Source organism: Muntiacus reevesi, chromosome 19 (genome assembly GCF_963930625.1).
Source record: "Muntiacus reevesi chromosome 19, mMunRee1.1, whole genome shotgun sequence".
Taxonomy (NCBI): Eukaryota; Metazoa; Chordata; class Mammalia; order Artiodactyla; family Cervidae; genus Muntiacus; species Muntiacus reevesi.
This window is the reverse complement of record NC_089267.1, coordinates 46,531,428-46,553,680: the sequence shown is the minus strand read 5'-3', so window position 1 is coordinate 46,553,680 and position 22,253 is coordinate 46,531,428. Positions and strand designations below refer to the sequence as shown.

The following is a 22,253-nucleotide window of genomic DNA, read 5'->3' as shown; positions in this document are numbered from 1 at the left end:
GTTCCAGTCCCAAAGAAAGGCAATTCCAAAGAATGTTCAAACTACCACAAAATTGCACTCATCTCACATGCTAGTAAAGTAATGCTCAAAATTCTTTAAGCCAGGCTTCAACTGTACATGAACCATGAACTTCCAGATGTTCAAGCTGGATTTAGAAAAGGCAGAGGAACCAGAGATCAAATTGCCAACATCCGCTGGATCATTGAAAAAGCAAGAGAATTCCAGAAAAATATTTACTTCTGCTTTATTGACTATGCCAAAACCTTTGACTGTGTGGAACACGACAAACTGTGGAAAATTCTTAAAAAGATGGGAATACCAGACCACCTGACCTGCCTCCTGAGAAATCTGTATGTGGGTCAAGAAGCAACAGTTAGAACTGAACATGGAACAACAGACTGGTTCCAAATTGGGCAAAGAGTACGTCAAGGCTGTATATTGTCACCCTGCTTTTTTAACTTATATGCAGAGTACATCATGAGAAAGTTGGGGCTGGATGAAGCACAAGCTGGAATCAAGATTGCCAGGAGAAGTATCAATAACCTCAGATATGCAGATGACACCACTCTTATGGCAGAAAGTGAAGAAGAACTAAAGAACCTCTTGATGAAAAGTGAAAGAGGAGAGTGAAAAAGTTGACTTAAAACTCAACATTCAGAAAACTAAGATCATGGCATCTGGTCCCATCACTTCATGGCAAATAGATGGGGAAACAGTGAAAACAGTGACAAGACTTTATTTTGGGTGGCTCCAAAATCACTGCAGATGGTGACTACAGGCATGAAATTAAAAGACGCTTGCTCCTTGGAAGGACAGTTATGACCAACCTAGAGAGCATATTAAAAAGCAGAAACATTACTTTGCCAACAAAGGTCCATCTAGTCAAAAAACTATGGTTTTTCCAGTAGTCATGTTTGGATGTGAGAGTTGGACTATAAAGAAAGTTAAGCACCGAAGAATTGATGCTTTTGAACTGTGGTGTTGGAGAAGACTCTTGAGAGTCCCTTGAACTGGAAGGAGATCCAACCAATCGATCCTAAAGGAAATCAGTCCTGAATATTCATTGGAAGGACTGACACTGAAACTGAACCTCCAATACTTTGGCCACCTGATGCAAAGAACTGACCCATTGGAAAAGACCCTGATGCTGGCAAGGATTGAAGGTGGGAGAAGAAGGGGACAACAGAGGATAAGATGGTTAGGTGGCATCACTGATTCAATGGACATGAGTTTGAGTAAACTCTGGGAGTTGGTGATGGACAGGGAGGCCTGGCGTGCTGCAGTCCATGGGGTCACAAAGAGTCGGATACAACTGACTGACTGAACTGAACTGAACACATAACATAAAACTTTGAATCCTACCCATTTTTGTGTACAATTCAGTGGCATTAAGTATATTCATATTTCTATGCAATCATCACCGCCTATCTCAAAACCTTTATCTTGGAAAACTCTCTTCTCATTAAACAGTAACTTTTCATTCTCTCCAGTACCTGGAAACCACTAAGCTACTTTCTGTCTTTCTGATGTCTTCCTGCCAGAGCAACAAATGCGCCCCTTGCGTGCATGCATGCGCAGTCATGTCTTACTCTTAGCAACTCCATGGACTGTAGCCTGCCAGGCTCCTCTGTCCATGGAATTTTCCAGGGAAGAAAATTGGAGTGGGTTGCCATTTCCCCAAAACTCTCAAACCCCTGGCTTGGTGTTGGGGTTTCCCAGAACCTAACCACTTCAGAAATCTTTCTGAAATGCCTATCTAATCATGTTATTCTCTTGCTTAAAAAACATTGTTTTTTTCTTGTCTTTCTATCTATGCATCAAATAACTTGGGATAACAGCTACATAAAGCCAAAGCCATGTAGGAGAAATACCCTAATAATAAGAGACTAAAATGCCACTTTCAGTATACGGCAAATCCCTCCAAAATAAGGAAACCTACACAAGATGTAAAAATAAAAAACAATAAATGCAATGGTTATATATCAGACTTTACACACTGATAATAAGGAATAAGCCTCAGCATCCATGAAGAGCCATCAAAATTCATAAAATATTAGGTTATAAAAAAAACTTAGGAAATATGACCAAGTAGAAATATTATAAACAACACTCTCTGACTTCAATGAATAACAAATAAAAATTAAGAACAATTAAAAAAGAATCCTTCCACCTAAAAAAACAAAACTAACTCCTGGGGAAAATAGGCAAATAAAGTATAAACTACAGAATTTATAGGAAAAGGATAATGAAAATGTACATATCTAGATTTATGGGATATATATAGTTTTAGATACCTAATTCAATAAAAGTGAAAGAATAAACATAAATTCAATTCTCTGTTCAAAAGTTAGAAAAATAACAGAAGAAAAGAGAGCACAATGAAAAATAGTCAAAAGACATAAACTGATTATTCCTAAAAAGTATTAAAATAGACTACACATATGAAAAGATGTTTAACTTCCGAGTAAGATAAATGTGAATTAAAACAATGAAATACCATTTCTTTTTCTTTTTTTAGTATTTATTTATTTGACTATGCCAAATAAATTGCGGCATATAGAACTGCGGCATACAGAATCTTTGGGATCTTGCAGCCTGTGGAATCTTTATTGCAGCATATGAAGCCTTAGTTGCAGCATGCGGGATCTAGTTCCCTGACCAGGGTCATGGCTGTGGCCCCTGTCATTGGGAGCTTGGAGTCTTAGTCACGGGACCACCAGGGAAGTCCCTGAGACACCATTTCTTAACCATTAGATTATCACACATTCAAAAGCTTGACAATACATTGCTTGGCAGAGTGTGGGCAAACAGGTACTTTGTCCCACCCACTGCTGATGGAAATTCAGACTGATAACAGCCTCTATGGAAGGGAATTTGGTAAGAGTTAACAAAAACTGCAATTCCCCACTGTTAAGAAGCCACTACACCAAGCAATATATTGATACACTGAGCAGTAAGGTGTAGGTAAAGAGGTATTATGTATGGAACCTACTCTAAGCTGGTTCAGAAAAAATAAAAAATGAGGGCAGATGGGGAAAGAGAAAGAGAATATGACAAAGCAAATATGACAAAATGTTAAGCTGTAGTGAACCTATGTTTAGTAGGCAGAAATACTTTACTGTCCTTGCAACTTTTCTTTATGTATGAAATCATTTCGAAGTTAAGATTTTGTGTTTCATTTTTGTTTGTTTGCTTTTTGGCCCCACCACGTGGCTTGCAGGATCCTAGTTCCTTGACCAGGGGTCTAACCAGAGCCCCTGAAGTGAAAGAACCAAGTCCTAACCACTAGATTATCAGGGAATTTCCTCCATACAAGTATTTTAAAATAAGAAAATCCTATATAGCAAAATATTTCATTTTTATAGAATGATTAGAGACAAGGCCATTTGTTTTAAACTTTTTTTTCCTGAAGAAATAGAGACATGCTCTGATAAAGCTATAATTTAATTAAACATCTTTGTTTTCATTACTGATGATTAATATTTTGTACATAAAAATATTATTTTAAGTTATGAATTCGGGATTCCAGTAGAAACACCATTCAGATCTGAATTCAAATGTGGGTGAATCCTGATCTGCTATCATCCAACATGACTTGTTCTGAAGATCACCTCCTGGGGCCTTTGATTTTTCCATCTGCGGAACAGGAAGAGACTGCATGCATTACACCACTGCAGGGAAGATCAAGTAAATAACGTGTATCGCAATACTCTTAAAATGCAAATATTACGGATATATATGTAACATGTAAAGAAGTGGTCCCCAACTGCCAGGGCCACAGATCAATAGTGGTCCGGGGGTAGACAGGAATAGTTATACCACAATCTTGTAAAAATGATTTTTTTCCCCTAGATTGTATCATCTGGAGGTCATATTTTCAGTTCCATCCTGTAGGCATGTCAGAGATAAAATACATACGTTAAAGGATAAAGAAATCAACATCTCTTTTGGAGAAAACATCTCTTGTACACTGCTGGTGAGAATGTAAATAGGTATAGCCACTATGGAAAATCATATGGAGGTTCCTCAAAAAATGAAAAATAGAACTACCATATGATCCAGCAATTCCATTCCTGGGTATACATCTGGAAAAAATAAAAACTCTAATTCGAAGAGATACACCCCAGTGTTCATGGCAGCGTTATTTACAACAGCCAAGATGTGGGAACAACCCAAGTGCCCATCAACAGATGACTGGTTTAAGAAGATGTGGTGTATATTTACAATGCAATATTAGTCATAAAAAATGATGAAATACTGTCATTTGCAGCAACATCGGTGGACCTAGAAAATACCACACCAAGTAAAGTACATCAGACAGAAAAAGACAAATATTATACGCTATCACCTATATGTGGAATCCTAAAAAATAATGCAAATGAATCTATACACAAAACAAAAACAGATGCACTGACATAGAAAACAAACTTGGGTTACCAAAGGGCAAAGGGAGGGGGAGGGATAAATTAGGAGTATGAAATTAACAGATACAAACTACTATACATAAAATAGATAAGAAATGCAGATTTACTGTAAGGCACAGGACACCATATTCAATATCTTATAATAAACTATAATGGAAATAATCTGAAATATATATGTGTACACATAACAATCACAGCTGCTATACATCTGAAACCAACACAATATTGTGAATCAACTATACTTCAGTATAAAATTTTTAAAAAAGAAATCAACATCCCAGCTGCAAAAAGAAATCAGGTGACTGGCCAGTCACCTAAACATTACGGCCTTTTCTTCCAAATGCTCTGATTTTCAAGGTTCAAATGCCCTTTGGTACCAATGATTCTTATCACTTAACTGTGACAGAAAGCCCACAGATCTGTTTCAAGGGTGGAGAGAGAGAACACTTATGATCGATTAGCCAGCACCTGTGGATGGTTCTCCCAGCAACTGTTGATATCTAGACCATTTTTAGGTAAAATAAAAAATAATAATAATAAATCACATTTTAGAACCTATAGAATATCTGCTCTTCTTCTTTTAAAAAGGTAATGACACTTTCTCCTCTGTTTAAAGACAAGAAACGGAATGATTCGATTCCCTATTTTAATTAGATTTTATCAACAATGAAAGAAAGTTCACTGAAACTAATTTTTGGTTAATTTTGCAGAAACCTCTATTTTTCTTTCTTAGAAAATTTATTATTATGAATACTCTGCCCCTTAGTTTACCCCTATTTCTTATCTAAAATTTAATTTTCAAAACAGGCTTTCATGCTGGTAAATTTAAAAAATGAGTCAGATGAAGGATGCCCTGGTTCTAATAAACTTGAAACCACATGTCACCCACCAAAGGTGGGCTAACACCGACCAGCAAAGAGCTTGGATGCCTGCCAGCAATGGATGTCAGATGCCATTCATAGCCCCCAGCTCTCCTCTGAGACTCAGGGCTCGTGAAAGAATCATTCCTTCTAGAAGACTGACACTTCATCCGGTTAAAAATCTGAGCCATCATCTGGGGTTTTACATGCATTCAATGGAAACTATTTATAACAATTCATTCTATGATTCATTCTGATATTTACTGAATGTCTAATATTGGCAGCGCAGTATGCCAAGTGATTTGAGAAATACAGCTCCATCTTTAAGGTGTTCATATTAGAAGCAGTATAAATAATGCATAAGACATAACTAATACAAGTTCAAAAATGGCAAGGGATGAACAAACAGAAAAGCAATATAGTTAAGGAGTTCAAAGAAGGGCGCTCTTACTCTCTATTAACACTGTAGCTACTGGGGAAGGGAAAATGAACTTATGACTAAGAGGCAGTTTACCATATGATTTGCATATGCTAACTAATACTCATCACACAACAACCCATCACACTACCTTTAGCAAATACTTGCTTTACTCTGGTCACTGTACTGAGATCCCACAGATATTATCTTATTAAATGCTCACAACATCTTAAAAGTATCATTAATCCCTTTACTGATGCAACAAATGAAGCAAAAACAAAAAACCCTAAACTGCCCAAGTTCACATGAGTATGATATTTAAGAGGAGAGATGCAATTCCAGAATCTCTGCTCTTTCCAGAATCCTGGACTTGTCTAGACTTAGGGACCTAGCTAACAAAAACAGCAGCGTGCCACCCTCTATGCAGCAGTAATGGATCCCAGTTCCCCAAGCGTGTTCTTACAAAGGGAGCTTTCTCCAACCTCTACACTCCAGTGGACCATCTCCACACAGCCTCGGTGACATCCTCTTAGTACTGAAACGCTCCTCCACAACAGTTACAGCACAGATATTCCCCTTTTGGCAACAGTCATGAGAGTGTCTCCTGACTCAACAGCATGTTCCAGACAGGTGCTCTGCATTCATCTGGATGTGGCAGCAATAAGGCAACTCAGGAAAAATGCCAGATGTTCCAACGATAGATGTTATCATTATCTATTTTTATTCTGGCAGCTCACTGAGGTTTTTTTTTTAATATCATTTTTAGCTGTAAAATATATAGAGAGACCCTCTTATGATAAAGTCCTGTTTTCTATGAAAAACTTTCACTCTATCAGGCATGAACAGCTTTCCTCTTGATTTGTGTCTGAACCATGAGAAAAAAAATCACAGATGCAGACTGAATTGTACTAAGAACATATGCATGCTTTTAAATCACTTTTATCTTACTTTTTACTAATGTAACCCTGAAACATAAAATATGTCCTTTTTTTTTTCATTCACTGTTATGGGAAGAACAGATGGTAAAAGGGTTAGATTAAAGTAATACAGCATGTCCATTAAAATAGCCCCCACTGCTGGGGGTGCTTCCCTCAAACGGGAGTTGTGTTTGCTAAGAAGAATGGCTTTGGTTTATACACGTTGGAAATTGCCGGGGGTTTTGTCAAGGATAAACATAAGCGTAAGAGAAAAACTAATGTCAAAATCAAATGCATTTTAAGATGACAATTATGCAAGCTATTTTGCTAATCTGGAGGCTGACTGAAAACATTTGCCTGTGAAAATGTAAATGAATAGCAATCAAATAATAAAGTCCATTTCTAACACGAAAAACTGTTACCTAGAAATTGTAAATAAATGAAACTGCAAAGAAGATATCAAGTAGACATTATTTGTTTCATTCCTGTACTCCTATTAATGGTAGGTAGAAATTTTTGCTTTTACTTCATGTATAATTTATTGTCTAATGAATCAACAGCAAGAATAATTCTGGAACGATTATACATTAAAAAAAGGCTAAATATAACACGATTTCTACAGAAGTCTCACACATGTTTAGCATTGGAAAAGCATCCTCATGAAATTTTAAATGAAATTCTGTTTAATTACATATAACTTCAAAAGAGTGAAGCTTAAGGAAACCTTCAAGGAAAATTAGAGAATGCATTTTAAAAGAAAAAAATGTCAATCTTGAGTCACATTCCAGGGTCAAGGCTGACTCCACTAGAGGAACTACTAAATAAATATTTCTGCTTAAACTATAAATAATTAGAAGGCAAATACTGATTCAAAATTTAATCATTAAACATTTTAAATACTTAGGCTATTTCTCCTTTCATTTTAGAAAACTGTTTAAATCGTCATCTTCAATCAGATGAAGATTACAGTTTTAAAGAATGGGTTCACAAGATTTTTCACTATTATTTTTATGGTCTGCTTCACTTATAGTATGTAATCTGTTGTTTTTTGTGACATATTTATATTTAGCTTTAATCCACATTTTAGTTATTTTTAGTTCAAAGAATATTCTGGTAAGAAATCTTTCATACCTGTAAGTTCCTGATAAATTTCATGAAGTAGAAATATGGGAAGTTTTTTTTATGTGCCTCAAATGTGGTTTGAAATGTCATAGGCCTTCTCTTAATCCACCCCCCACAGTTACAAAAATGTCACTAGGATCTGGTTTAGTCATTTTTCTCACAGAAAAGTAAGTACAGTCGACATCTCATTAGCTGTCAGGGTGACGTGCAGCTGGAACCAGCACCCGGAACCAGAGGCTGGGTTTTCTCCAGTGTAATTCTGTAAGGAATCCCCTAGACGGTTCCATATGGAGAGAGCTGTTCCCAACCATGAAATCCACAGTCTACATCCATCTATAAATCCAAAGGTAAAGTCCCAAAGGCTGGCAGGTATCTTCACTGCACTGAAGATTTTAAACAGGTAATAACATTTAATTAGGCCCTTTAATGTCCTGCCACACACAGCTATAAATGATCAAGGAAATCTCAACTTTGCATTGATAATACGGAAGTGGCTCTAGCCCACTGGATAAATCCTGGGTTTCCAGGACCAGTAGCACCAGTTTTAATGGTAATCTTCTTCCCTGATGGGCTTTGAGCATGAGCCAGAACTACTTCCATCTTTTCACTGATACTGTGACTCACTCTGATTTTTCACATATAAGTGGCAGATTAGATGGGCTTGGATTAGATGGGTACAGGTGGTACCACCTGCTCCAAACCCTTATTGCAGCTTTGTCTGGCCTTCCATTGGTTTATTCTGAGTCTCAACAAAGGACGGCTGCCCAAGCTGCTCTTGGCACTGTCCTAGACTTGGGCCAACAGATTATTGGCAGGCATATCACTGGCCTTCTGCATGCTGAAAGAGGAGATCTATCAGACTTGTAACTTTGTGAAAAGAAACTAAAGCTCAAAGGCCCTCAACCGAGGTAATCAATTTCAAACTGGTGTCTGTAAATGGAAGGATGGATCTACTTTCTCATCTTCTAAGTCAAGTACAATAAGGAAAATAATAAGGAAAACTAAAAGAGCACAAACTGTTAAATAATATACATCCAGACCTTGACCTTCCAGGAAAACACTGCAATTCAATGTGCCATGATGAGCTTAAAGGGGTTTCCTAAAAATCTGTGAAGGATGGATGAGTTAAGGAAATCTAAATTTCTTAGCAAAGATATTCAAATCCAACTTAACTCTACAAATTTTCCATTATGACTGGGTAAGATCCCACCAAAAACTATCAAGTAAGGCATTGTTCTGTTGTATTTGACTATTTTGTTTTAATAAAATTTGATTTGATAGGTTTTCTTAAAATAAATTTCCCTGGGCATATTTTGATGGTGGATTCAGCCATCCCCCTGCTTCGCCTCTGTTCAGCTGTGGGGCAGAATCGCAAATTCCAGCCATCAATTCTATTAAGCCAGAAGCAGAGGCTTTCCATTTGATTTAGTACAGCTGCTTTGTCCGCTGCCCAACTTCTTTTTTGACACTAACTCTCCCCCAGATCCAAACCATCCTATGTTATGAAAGAGAGATGTGTTTAACATGAATTATGCCTTATAGCCAGGGATCTGCGGGGATGAGAGGTGGGCTGCAGCTGTGCTTTGGGGGGCTGGGTAGGATTTAAGAAGCTCAACAGGAAAGGTGTCCTTAGGTGAGTACACAGCTAGAGTGGAGAATTGATGCGGTGGGGCTGGAGGTGACTGACAGATGCAAAGATGTAGCCAGGAGCAGGTTGTGAAGATTGGACTTAATACTATAACCAACATAGAGCCTCTTTAGGTTTTTAAGTAGGGCGTGGGGGATAGGGGGTGAGCAGTGGGTACACGATGAAAAGGGTATTTCAGGAAGCTTACTCTGGCAGAAATGATCAGAGACCAAAAGAACAGCAGGAGGCTGATGAAGTAGTCTAAATGTGATGTGTTCTGAAGAGCCCAGAACTGGACAAAGATAGTGGGCATTCGATAGAGGAGGAGCTAAGGGTCAGGAAAGATCATGAAGGAACATGACCTGGCCTTTTGTGTCCAGAGGTCAAAAACCAAACCAAACAAACAAAGAAGCCAGAATTTTAAGAGACTTTTCCCTTTCTTATGGAAGACAATTATAAAGATACAGTACCAAAAAAAAAAAAAAAAGATACAGTACCATAAATGCACTTAGATTATTAAAAGGATAAGACAGTTATCTAGAAAGTATCTACCGATCACGGGAACTGGACCCTGGAACTAGGGCTGAGCCCATAAATAAAGACAGGTTTCTGAGACGGAAGGCAGAGCCAAACAGCATTGCTTCTACAGGAAGTCCCCTACATTCGAACAAGTTCTGTTCCGAGAGGACAGTTACAAGTCCAACAAAGTTAGCCCAGGTACCCAGCTAACACAATCAGCCGTATAGCACTATACTGTAACATGTATCAGCAAGGGTTGATAATACCTTTCACACAAATAATAAAAAAAAAAAAAAAACAGCAAAGAAAGAAAACATTTTTACTCTTTCGGTACAGTACCTTGAAAAGTACCAGCTACGTCACTGCCGCTTTTACGCTTGCTTCCAGACTTCCTGGGCTTGAAATAAAGATACTGGACTACTGTACTCTATACAGTACTCTACAGTTAAGTACGCAAAAGCACAACCATCTCTAGAGAACGCACACACGTGACAATGCATGAACTAACTCACACGATCGGACATGTGAACACACGTTCTCACTGTTAGAAAGTTCACAACTTGAAGGTTTGTATGTGGCGGACTTACTGTATAGATACCTCAGGGCAACTATTTTGTAATCAGAACACACACATACACACACAGAGTAAATATCAGTTGGCCCTTCCCTCTGTGGTTGCACTGGAGATGACTGTGGAGACATGGAGACTAGAAAGCCCGCTTTAGGACAGGATGTAGATGGTTCTCTGCCCTAGAATGTGATGAGCCAGAGAACACGTGTTCAAAGCTTTGCTCTTGAAAGAGCTTCTAGATTCTACCACATTTAATTCCTCCTCAGCAGGTAGGTGTTTGATTTGCACTGCAAGATTTTGTATTTGCGAAAGCATCCTTAGGTTTTTTTTGCATGTGTATTTTTTGCTTCTCTACGTTACGTTATAAATTCCATAGTAGCAGAATATTTTCCCTCCTTGGGGTTTTTAATGTCTCTAGAGGCAACCAACAAAGTATCTACCTTCTTCTTAAAGTCTTTACTTATCCATTCATTCATTTAATTAACATTCAGTGAGTGAATATGCGGAGGACACACAGATGCTGGGTCAAGGTGGGGGGCAGGTATGAAATAGACACGGTTCCTACTTTCAAAGATATTATAGTCCAAAAGAGAAGCTCTGACATATCCAGAAGGCAGTAGAAGACAGATTATTCTAAATAGAGGCACAAAGGAGAAAGTTATATTTCATGAAAGAGGCAGCATTCAGTCCTCAGATGATAGGCAGAATTTTGAAAAATAGAGGCAATGCAAGCAGAAAATAAATGCATAAGCACAAGCTTGGAGGCAGAAAGGACAAGGCATTCAGCAAAGAGGGAGCATAGAAGTCTGGCTGGATCACAGGGTTCAGGTAATTTAGGACTCAATTATAGGTGACCTTGAGTGACAGCCAGGACTGTGGCAATTCTCCAAACACTGACATGATCAGTGGCCCTTTAAGGTCAATCTGAGAAGCAGGAAAGACTGAAAATGAAAATTTTCCAAAGTGGACAGAAAATTAAGATGAGCTCCAATCCTCCAGCGTGACAGAGCTCCTGGGACACAGGCAGTGGGAGAAGAAGGATAAATGGGTGAGGGGTGAGAGCACAGCTGGACGTGGAGGGTGAGTCCGGTCTGTGACGGGGCACCCAAGGGGCTCAGGGCCTTGTTAACTGCCAACCTGCAGCCCCACTGCAAACCTTGCAAACAGGAATAATTTCTTTTTTTTTTTTAGTATTTATTTATTTATTTGGCTGTGCTGGGTCTTAGTTGGGGCATGCAGGATATAGTTCCCTGACCTGGGATCGAACCTGTGCCCTTTGCATTGGGAGGACTGAGTCTTAGTCCCTAGACCACCACGGAAGTCCCAAAACAGAAATAAATTTGAACCCGCTGGAAACACCCCAAGGTATGACGGTCTCTAGGCCTAGAGGCTAAGGTCAGCCTCCAACTCCCACCTCCAGTTCACTGCTAGAAGGGCAGGGGAGCCCCCAAGACACCACCAGAGCTTCATCACTGCCAATGATGCCTTTATCACATACATGCTACACTGTGTTTAAATTTTTTCGCTTACATTTTTATCTCCCCCATTGAATCTGTAAGCCTTCTGGGGAAAGGGCTAATATGCCCAGGTCATTTCAACCCTCCTCTGCTTCATTATCCATCTATCTTATCAATTTCACTCATCTATCAATTCATTTACCTACTCACTCAATATGTTCTAAGGGCTTCTGGGTGCCCAAAGCAATCTGGTTATCAAGGGCAAAATCTCCTGTCCTCAAGGATCTTAAAGTCCCCATTTACTGCCTCCAAGTTTTCTTCCTTTCGTCTTCTAATAATAATCTCCTGATATTTCTATAGAAGACGCAATATCTGAAGTTCAGACACAACCAGAAAACATAAAAGTCCTGTACAGTATAAGAATTTCAGAGAAGATAACCTCATTTTTTTGGCAAGATGTATTACAGTTTTTATTGTTAATGGTCAAGGATTACATGTCACATAAAAAACATGAAATGAAGGGCTATTTATCCTAGTATTGATAAAAGTATTGATAATATATGTAAGGGAAATTCTTGGTCTTTCTTTTCTCTGAAGCTTCAAAAGTCAGCACAGGAATCACCAGTGTATTTTTTTGAGGCCAGAAAGAATCTTTGCAGGAAGAGAGCTTCTACCTTCACCGAAAGGAAGCCAGATTGATGGCAGTGAAAATTAAGAGGGTTCTGTGGGATTATTTAAAGTAACAGATGTGGAGTTAAACCTGCAGGTGTTACAGTGTATCTGTAACAAGAGATTAAATACTTTCAGATTTCAGAAGCACACATAGTTCTATGCACTGTTATTACAGAATTACATAGTGCATTGCTTATTACTGACTAGGGAGAAAGCAAGAGGAGGGCAGAGCGAGGCAATGAAACAGGAGGGCACGCACTGTCTCTAATAAAAGTAACAACCATAAACACGCCAAGAGGAAAAGTTTCAAAGGAAACTAGAATCAGGAGGCAATTTATTCATGATTGACGTGGCTACACTATGCCAAGATAACTCCCAACTGTATGGGAGTAGCCAGGACAAGTTCCTCCAAAATAGATGGAAGAGACTAGCACCTTCTAGAGGTGGGGTCTGAAAAAGAAATTCCATAAACTCAGTATTTTTAATTCAACAGAGCTGTGAAAAAAATAAGTTGCTATACTCATGAATATAAACCCAGTAACAATAAAATACAACTTTCATATTGCTAAGGTAGCTCGACAGCGGCATAGTAGCTACCTGCAGAATCTTTTGGGAGTTATCTATAATATTTCTTACAACAAGTGTTTCAAAACCATTCAAAACAATTTTGACCTCTCTTGTCCTGAGTAATACATAGAGGTACAAAGGTGATTGAGTCATTCATTAAGTGACTATAATATAATCAAGTCTAAAATCATTCCCAAGGGCATCTCATACCAAGTGGGGAGCTGAAAGCTCATCTACTACTGCAAGCTGAGTAGTGACAGTGAATTACAATTTGTGCATGTCTCACATCTTCAAAAGGGTGCCTAGATAATTCCAAAAAGCAGTGGTGGTGTTTGCTATTCATCAAATGTCAGAAATTTCCAGATATGCCTAACACATAATAGAGCAAAGATCTGAATAAACAATATTGATAGCATCATTACACCATTTTCATAACTAATAAAAAGCACAAGATGTTACCTTATGAGCTCAATTTTTTTTTTTTTTTTTTGCTCTGGAAACAGCCTCTTGAAAAATCTGATGATAATTTGCATACTAAAAATATGTAAACATGGAAATAACAAAAAGTAAAAGATCATATTTTTGAGAAGAGGAAGAAGCAGTTAAAATTAAATACTATGAAAATCTTGATCATTTGGTAAATAAAAATATTTTTATTGTGCATCTATTAATATATAAAGGAAAATTCAGTACATGTCACTAAACACAAAATGTAAGCTTTAAAATACAAATTCAAAGACTTCCCTGGTGGTCCAGTAGTTAAAAATCTACCTTCCAGGGCAGGGGACAAGGGTTCAATCCCTAGTCCAGGAACTAAGATCCCATATGCCACAGGGTAACTAAGTCCTTGCACTACAACTAGAGAGCCTACACTCCACAACAAAGACCCAGTGCAACCAAATATATATCATTTCAAAAATAAATCTATAATGATCAAAATATATCTATAATGAGAAGATGTACAAGCAGTCAAGGATAAAAATAATTTTATCCTTCCTTCCTCTACAGTGCTTTTCACTCCCGTTGAGAACTTTAGCTCAGACCCCCACTAGACTCACCCCAGGACTTAAAATGAGCCTCCCGAGTAGTCTGCCTTGCTTCAGCCACCTTAATGCTTCATTTCCAGTTCAAAACCTTTACTGGTTCTCCACACAACAAAATCCAAATGCCTTGGCCTCCCAGATATTCGGCACCTATCAATGAACGCTTCCAAACGTATAACCCCTTGGCCTTAACCACAGGGACCCACTCTCCCCCCCTTCACCCCCAGGCACACTCAGGGTGTTCCTGCATCTCTTCAGAATCTTGGTCTTTCTGAAGTGTCCTCTCCTTTCCCTTATGTGCATATACCTGAATTCTACCCCCAGAGCTAGGTCAACAACCCTCCCCAGGCATATAGACTGACATCTCTCTTAAAGCCTTTTGTATACATCATTCTCTATATGAGCCTCATTCTAGTTCATAACTTATCATTCCAACTGTACTGGAACACGTAAGGGCATTTCTTACACCACTTTTTTATAGTCTAGCACCTTCTACTCAACCGCTATCCCCATTCATCACAATGGCCAGCAGAGCATCTCTCTAATGTAGGCACTCAGCTAGCACTGACTGAACCAACACATAATAGCAATAATGCAAGAAAGTTGAAAACTAAGTATTCTTCAATAATATAAGAGCAATTTGGACCAAGTAAGACTTTTGAGAAGCTCAATTATTTTCTTTTCTTTAAAATTTCTGAGGATGTAGAATTCCAGATGGTGGTACTGAGCTGTTTCCCTTCAGCAGAAATGGATGAGTTTGCCCTGGATGTCAGCCTTGTCCACGTGTCCCCCCAGAGGACCTGCTGTTTACCTTGTCCTAGGACAGTTCACTGCAAAGGCTGTTCCCTTTTCTGCCTACACGTGTGGCTCCTGGAAAGCAAAGACTGTGGTCCATTTTTGATCTCTACATATCAGTAGTCCATGTACTAGGAACTCAGTCAGTGATTGACCTAGCACCATCATTATCTAAAGCAAACGCAATTAAAGAATAACCTTTACTAGGCGCATAAATGTTAAGTAAACTTAATTCATGACTGAGATTTCAAATGAGACACAGGGCCAAAATTCTAAGGACTGCATTTATCTAAGAATTAACACAAGAATGAACATTTTAAAAAGTCAAGAGAAACTCTATGTGAACATAGGTGTGTGCACATGAATAATTTTTATGCGTCATAGTACATTTCTAGAAGAAAACACCATTTTGGAGAGGGAAAAGGAGGAAATAGTGGGTGATTTTCTACTTTCCACTCTTCTGTATTGCTTTTTAAAAAAAACAATGATGAAACATGTACAATTTCAAATTAGCTCCTCCTCACATGAGCCCAAGAAGCAGTCTAATAGCAGTTAAAACATTTTTTTTAAATGTGTAGACAGTCTAACGTCGTGTGCTAAGTCGATTCAGTCACGTCTGACTCTTTGCGACTCTGTGGACTGTAGCCCGCCAGGCTTCTCTGTCCATGGGGTTCTCCAGGCAAGGATACTGGAGTGGGCTGCCATTCCCTCCTCCAGGGAATCTTTCGGACCCAGGTATCAAACCTGTATCTCTTATGTCTCTTGCATTGGCAGGTGGCTTCCCTTGTCACCTGGGAAGCCCTAGTCCAACATTAGTGTAAAGTAAAGAAATTTTAGACTTAAGAGCTGAGGTGAAAGAAAATGTAGATGGTGAGGTTTGGGAAGCTCAGTGGGGATATTTGGGTTTTGTAGCTTTATTTCTGTGTAACAATGGACAAATTCCTTCTTAACTTAGTATTTCCTAATTTAAATTTTTCTTTCATCTATGTGTCCAGCACTCCTATCCATATAAGGATAAAATTACCCAAAGGAGTAATTCATTCTTCCACGTAATAAAAAGAGACAGTAAAACTCTTTTCCCAAGGTATGAGATAATAGTAAATAAAGCTTCTCAGATACTCAATAAAAAGAAGCAACTCCTCCTCCACAGTAACTTGAACTAAAATGCACTTTATACATAAAGTGCTCAGTCTTCATAACAGAATGTTTACGTTGAACAACATACAGGCATCACACATCTACTCCTCTTTACTCTTTGTCAGGATATAGAAATCTGGTCTTGGTGGGAGATTTGAAACCACGTGACCACATTCCCTTGGGACACAGATCTTCTCACGTTCGCATACCAAGCTAAAATAATCCAGCCAATAGTAGCTTCTTAGTGGCCATGAGCTCAACGAATGACACTTCCTCAAACAGTACATGCTTGTTGACGTTAACAGAATTAAAAATGCTCTGATAAGTAAGGAAATTAATAGTTTCTGGACTCACTAGATTGCCAATTTTACTTTAAAAAATTAAAAACACAAATGATAAAGACCACCTTGATGAAATATCTCCGAATCCCAGTTGGTTTTCTACCAGCCCAGGAATCATCTCCTGAATTACGCTAATGAACTGCAGGAATTGGGACATGGTACCCTTAAAGAAAAGGACGGTTACAGGGTACCAGGAGTGAAAAATCCTCAGTTCTGTCCTACTTCCTTCAGGCCAGGAGAGAGTTGTGCCTACATTTGACATATATCACAGAGGCTGATAAGGAAAAACATTCTTTTCTTCCTTCCGAGCATCAGGACTTGTCTTTGTACCTTGCGGTGTTTCTGGAATACCTCCTCTGGGTCTCATCAGCTCACCACCTTGCAAAGATGAGAAGAGGGCTGCTTTTTCTACCATTCCTGCCATCTGGAAGACCCTCTTTGTTTCATTCCTCCCCATAAACAGTCCATCTGTGCTCAAATCTCATGGTGAAATATACCCTTGATCTTTTGCCTCCACCTCTTAATTTATCCTTCGACTTCAGTTCCTGTCCTAAGATTCCACTTTTCTACATCAAGCTCTTGTTTTCCATATTTTTCTATACTTGCCCCATCTTTCTGGTTAATCGTTGTTGAGGGAAAAAACTCAGGGCCATTCTCCTTGAAAATACAGTTATGGTTTTGACTGCAATGAAGCCTCTCACAACTTTCATATAAAAGCAGTAAACCACAAGATCACTTCGAATTTTTACTAGCACAGTTATTTTAAAGGAAGAAGATATTTTTAGAAAGCTTTCCAGATTTATAGAAGTTTTACATGTATTGAAGCCAGATAACTAATTCCAAACAGCTGCAATACTTCCTCCTCTGCGAGACCAAACCACGTCACAGAAAAAGAAAAGTGCCAAGTGGCAGATCACCTACCTGAGGGTACGGGGAAGTCCTGGATTTGGACTTGGAGCTGGAGAGCCTGGACTTGGCCCCCTTCCTGCTGTCAGTCAGGGCAGGAGTGGAGCTGCCTGCATAGGAGAAGGCTGGTTTGGAAGCTGCGATCTGATCCAGGGAGAGCTGCAGCCCTTTGTATTCCGTGTCCCTGCAGGGTGGGAAGACACAGCCCTTAATCGGCCACCCCAGGAGACGGATACACATATTCTCTTACTGGAAAGGACAGTCATTCCTATTTGAAGAGGAATCAAGTGAAAGTGAGCCATAGAACTGGTTTCCACAAAACACCTTGATTATTTTGGAAGTACCTAACATTTAACAAATGTCTGAGAATGGAGCTGCCAAATTACATGAAATGCTCATGAAGACGCCTTGATTAAAATACACATTGTTCATTATTTTTATGTAGTAGAAAATAAATCTAGAATTCCAGTTCTCTGAGCTTTTGTGTCCCTGCTGGTGAGTTATGGATTATAAATTCTAAAGATTTTCTATTTGTGGGATGAGCTCAGCAGAAAACTGACCAACTGACACTGTCTGATCATTGACAAAAAGAATGTCTTTTATCAGCTGTTCCTTGATCAGTCATCCTGGGTAAACATTCCCAATACCCGTATGGCTAGCAAACTAGGGTATCCAGGCTAACTAGTTAAAACTCCTTTTTCAACAGGCTAACTAATTTAGTTACCTGAGGGTATATTTCCCACCACTTCTTTCTATTCCTTTACTCAGTAAGTATTTATTAAGTTCCTAAAATATACCAGACTTTGTGCGATATGGAGATGGAAGGATGAATAAGGCATGCATGAGCCTCCTACCCTTGTGCAGAGAGAGTACAATGTCTTGAGGAGAAGAAACAATAAAGAAATAAACATAATGACTGCAGGCTGTGAGGTGACAGGGGGGAAAGTGTGTCTCCAGAGAGTTCCCTGAGAAGGTCCTGCTGAGGTATTCAGGGACTAAAGATGACAGCTTGGCCCTGCCCACAGCTACCAACCACCTCAGCCTGCTCCCAGGCAGCAGGAAGTCTCAGCTGACTCCTCGGGTTTCATAAGAGGATATCAATCCTTCCCACTGGCAGCCAAAATAAAATGTTTCAGAGTCTTCCTTATGAGGACTCGTGGGAGAATTTTCTCTCAGGTTCCAGACCTAGCCCGGTGCTTCTGAGTAATTGACTCCTTTTTATCTCACAAGCACCGTGAATCATATCACGCGTCATGTTTCCTTCTTTGCAGTGAAGTCAAAAAGCCTGAGCCCAAGTCCGATGTGTCACCGCCTCTAGCAAGGATACAAATCCTCAGGGCACGAATTCTGTGCAACAAGCTCCACCGTCTCTTTATTTTTTTTTTCTTACATTGTTTTCCCTTTCTCTAATGGGTTTACCTTTTTAAACATTCTGCATGCATTTTCCACGCTCTCCAGATTAAGATACCTATGTTAAGTGTAGTAAATTGATAAAATGATACACGTAAGAGTGGTTGGCAGATCTCCACCGTTCAGTGATGATTCATTTACCTTCTTCTCCTTCTCCCTATCTGTCCTGCTACAGAGAGATCACGCAAAAGCAAAAGTATAATTCAGGCAAGGAGTTCCTCCTCAAGTGCCCAGAAATAGAAACTGGCTAAAATAGGGCCAATAATATCACTACTACTAACTTGAGGGTAGTAATAGACGTCATCAAATTACAATGGCTTCATGTCAAATAGCTCATCTACTCAGACACCAACACAATTCTGTAAAGCAATTACCCTTCAATTAAAAAATAAACTTTTTAAAAAAGACAAAAAAAAAATTCTCCTTGTGTGAGTAACAAAAATTTAGAAGGTAGGCATGCAGTTTGTCTTTTGGGTTTGGGGGGTCTGATTACCTCACTGGTCTGTTATATGCTCTGCTCAACTCCGAGGAGCCACACAAGGCGCAGACTCTGAGCACTCCCTGGTCAGAAACTCACTGCCTGCCAAAATGGGGCGCCCATCTATTTCACTGACAACATCTCAGAATTTTCCTTCATTAGCCCCTGGCTTCATCCAGAATAGCTCTCCTCAGAGTGATCTTATACTTTCCTGACTTTCTCTTTCTTAAAATCCCTCTTATAAAGAACTACCTTACGTCACACACACCTCCAGAAAGCCCTTCCTGGGTGCTACACCCATCCATTCCTTCAGTGTGTGTTTACTGAGCATCTCTGTAGTGGCCGTGGGGGGACAGCAAGGAACAGAAAGACCAAGTTACTACCTTCATGACCAAGGCACTGGGGCCAGTTCCCGAGGGAAGTGAGGAGGGAACCAGAAGGTGACCTCTTTCCTCCTCAAATCTTATTTTTCAAGGGATTATATCTTATCTTGCCCAGTGGATTCTGAGTTCCTGGAAGACTACTGTCAAGAGCTATTTGTCTGTTCCAATGGCACAGTAGTTCACCTAGATGGAAGAGGAAGAAGATAAGGATGCGACTAAAAAAGGATTGCTTTCTTCAATGACTGCTAATAACCTGGAACCCAACAGCCTTTCTCTGTGGAAAAGACCCCTGTGGGCTGTGAGTCCCCAGACCCACCTGACCCTGAGGTCACGTGCATGTGACAGTGAGCAAGCTAGGCGCTGACAGGAGGCAGGGCCCCCATCCTTGACCATATTCTGTGTCAAAATGTACTTCCGTCCACTGCACAGTGGAGTATCCACTCAGCCCCTAGAACTGACAGCAAGAAACACGGACCTCTGAAAATCGGCCAAGTAATTTTTGTCAATTCATTCTTAATGCAACATTTCAGCACAGAGATGTACAAGCAGAGGCTACAAGCAGAGAGTAAACAGGATTCACTTTTCCCTTGTACACTATCAGACCCCAGAGTACGCATCTTAACCACTGAAAAAGTCCAAAATTTTTGCATAGTTTCCAATCAATGAAATACTCCAAATTAAATAAGCATAAATAAAGTTTGAAAGCCAATAAATGATTGTAAATTCTACACATTCATATGAAAAAGCGAATAAATATAAAAAGTCATACTTTGAATTTTTTTTTTTTTTTGGCCACATTGTGGCATGTGGAACTTCCCTAACCAGGGATCGGACTCATGCCCCCTGCAGTGGAAGTCCAGAATCTTAACCACTGAACCATCAGGGAAGTCTCAGAAGAGTTATACTTTGGATACACCAATAAAAATATTAATGCTTTAGTGCACCAAAAAATACAAAAAAAGAATTCATCAAAACTGAGCAGAAGATCATGAAGTCAAGTAGATCACAGTGTGAGCCTCTTACTGTGTGATAACCTGTCTCGACTTCAATTTCTTCTTTACACCTCATAGGGATGTGCTAAGGTTCAGATGAAACACTGTGAAAAACTCGTTGCACAGTGGTAGAAGATAATATATGCTCAATAAATAGTATGATTTCCACCCTCTAGGGTACTTTTTGGCTCCGGCTTTCCCCAGAGCAATAGGTTCACTTTGATATATTGTAACATGATTCATTCCAAACTCCTCCCTATGACGTATTTCTTTCCTTTCTATCCCAAACTCATTTTGATTTGCTCTGTTCCTTTTAAGACTCTAAACTCTATTGTAGTGTGGCCAAAATATTTATTAAGTTAATTAAGTTTTTTATTGCTAAGTCACCAAATGAAGACCATAGCGCAACACAGACCCGGCATTCTGAGAAGAGTGTTTCTCTGTTCGGGACTCTAACAGCTCAAAAGATGTGTCAGGATGAAAAGCACAATAAAAAAATACCCACTTAAAGACTTTTCAAGTACGGTTGATGTGCTGCCAAGAGCCGCTCTGAATGGCGGATTCACTGAGAACAAAGCATTTGTTTTACTGTTAGAATTCTATTAAACTGAGTATTTCATTTGTATAGATTAAAGGTCTAAATACTGATGGGAATCACATTACGAGTTCCATTTCCTTCCTCCAAGCTCAGACACAAAGAAGAGTCTGGCTCCCCCTCCCCCTCCTCCCCTAGAGAGATGCACTCTAGTATCACACAAATCCTCAAAGGCAGGTGTACACCTAGGAAAGTCGGTCAGGGCTTCCCTGGGCAGCAGGACGAAATAAAACATGTGGGTGCACAGATCTTAGACCCTGAAATGAGTATGGTAAGGAGTTTGACTTAGCTGACTTTAATAAAGGAAGAACTCGGCCCTGGTCAAGTTTTCTTGAGAAGTACCACATGGGTGGTATTCAGGACCCCACAGATAGCCCTCTTAAGGGCAGCTCTCCCAGATACTTATCAAAAGAGGAACTGTAGCATATGCCATTTAGCATATTTTTCAAAATGGCTGTTGACACCAATTTACTTTTTATTTTCCTCCTTTTAATGACTTGTACCAGCGCTGTCAACATCCTCAGGTACCCAGGCCTGACAGCAACGTGAAACGGGTAATGTGCAATCACTAGGACCTGCCGTTTGTCAATCTCATCCATATCTGCATGGGTCAAAGTAATCCTCTTATTCCACTGTGGACAGCCAGAAATCATTCAATTGGCAGAATTAACCATCTGAGTCTACTCCAAACTTTATAATAGTCATATACATATCTAGGATTACTCAAATTCCAACTGAATAAAAAGGGGCTATTTTTGCATCACTAGTCTCCTCAACCTCTCCTTAAGCAATATCCCATGACCACTCACAAGGTAAATGCCAACGTGCCATATGGGAAGCTCAGAGTGATGCCCCTCTTGCAAAGCAAATAAAAGATGTCTTCACTGCTGAAAGGTACTGTCGGCTTCAGAGAGATGCGCCAATATCCCGTCTATCAGTTTGACTGGGAGCCTGGCATTCTCTATGCCGACACCAGCACCAACACACGTATGACCCTTGAAGGGAGCTGGAACGAGTGC

The 22,253-nt window shown here is 39.5% G+C and overlaps 1 protein-coding gene across 1 annotated transcript in view; it reads right to left on the bottom strand.

The window, feature by feature from the left end:
- SIM1 (SIM bHLH transcription factor 1) overlaps nucleotides 1–22,253 on the bottom strand; it is a 74,613-nt gene that overhangs the window by 16,113 nt on the left and 36,247 nt on the right. The window contains exon 10 of the mRNA XM_065911621.1: nucleotides 17,392–17,560. Within this exon, the coding sequence (XP_065767693.1) occupies nucleotides 17,392–17,560 (169 nt within the window). The remainder of the gene's footprint in view (nucleotides 1–17,391; nucleotides 17,561–22,253) is intronic.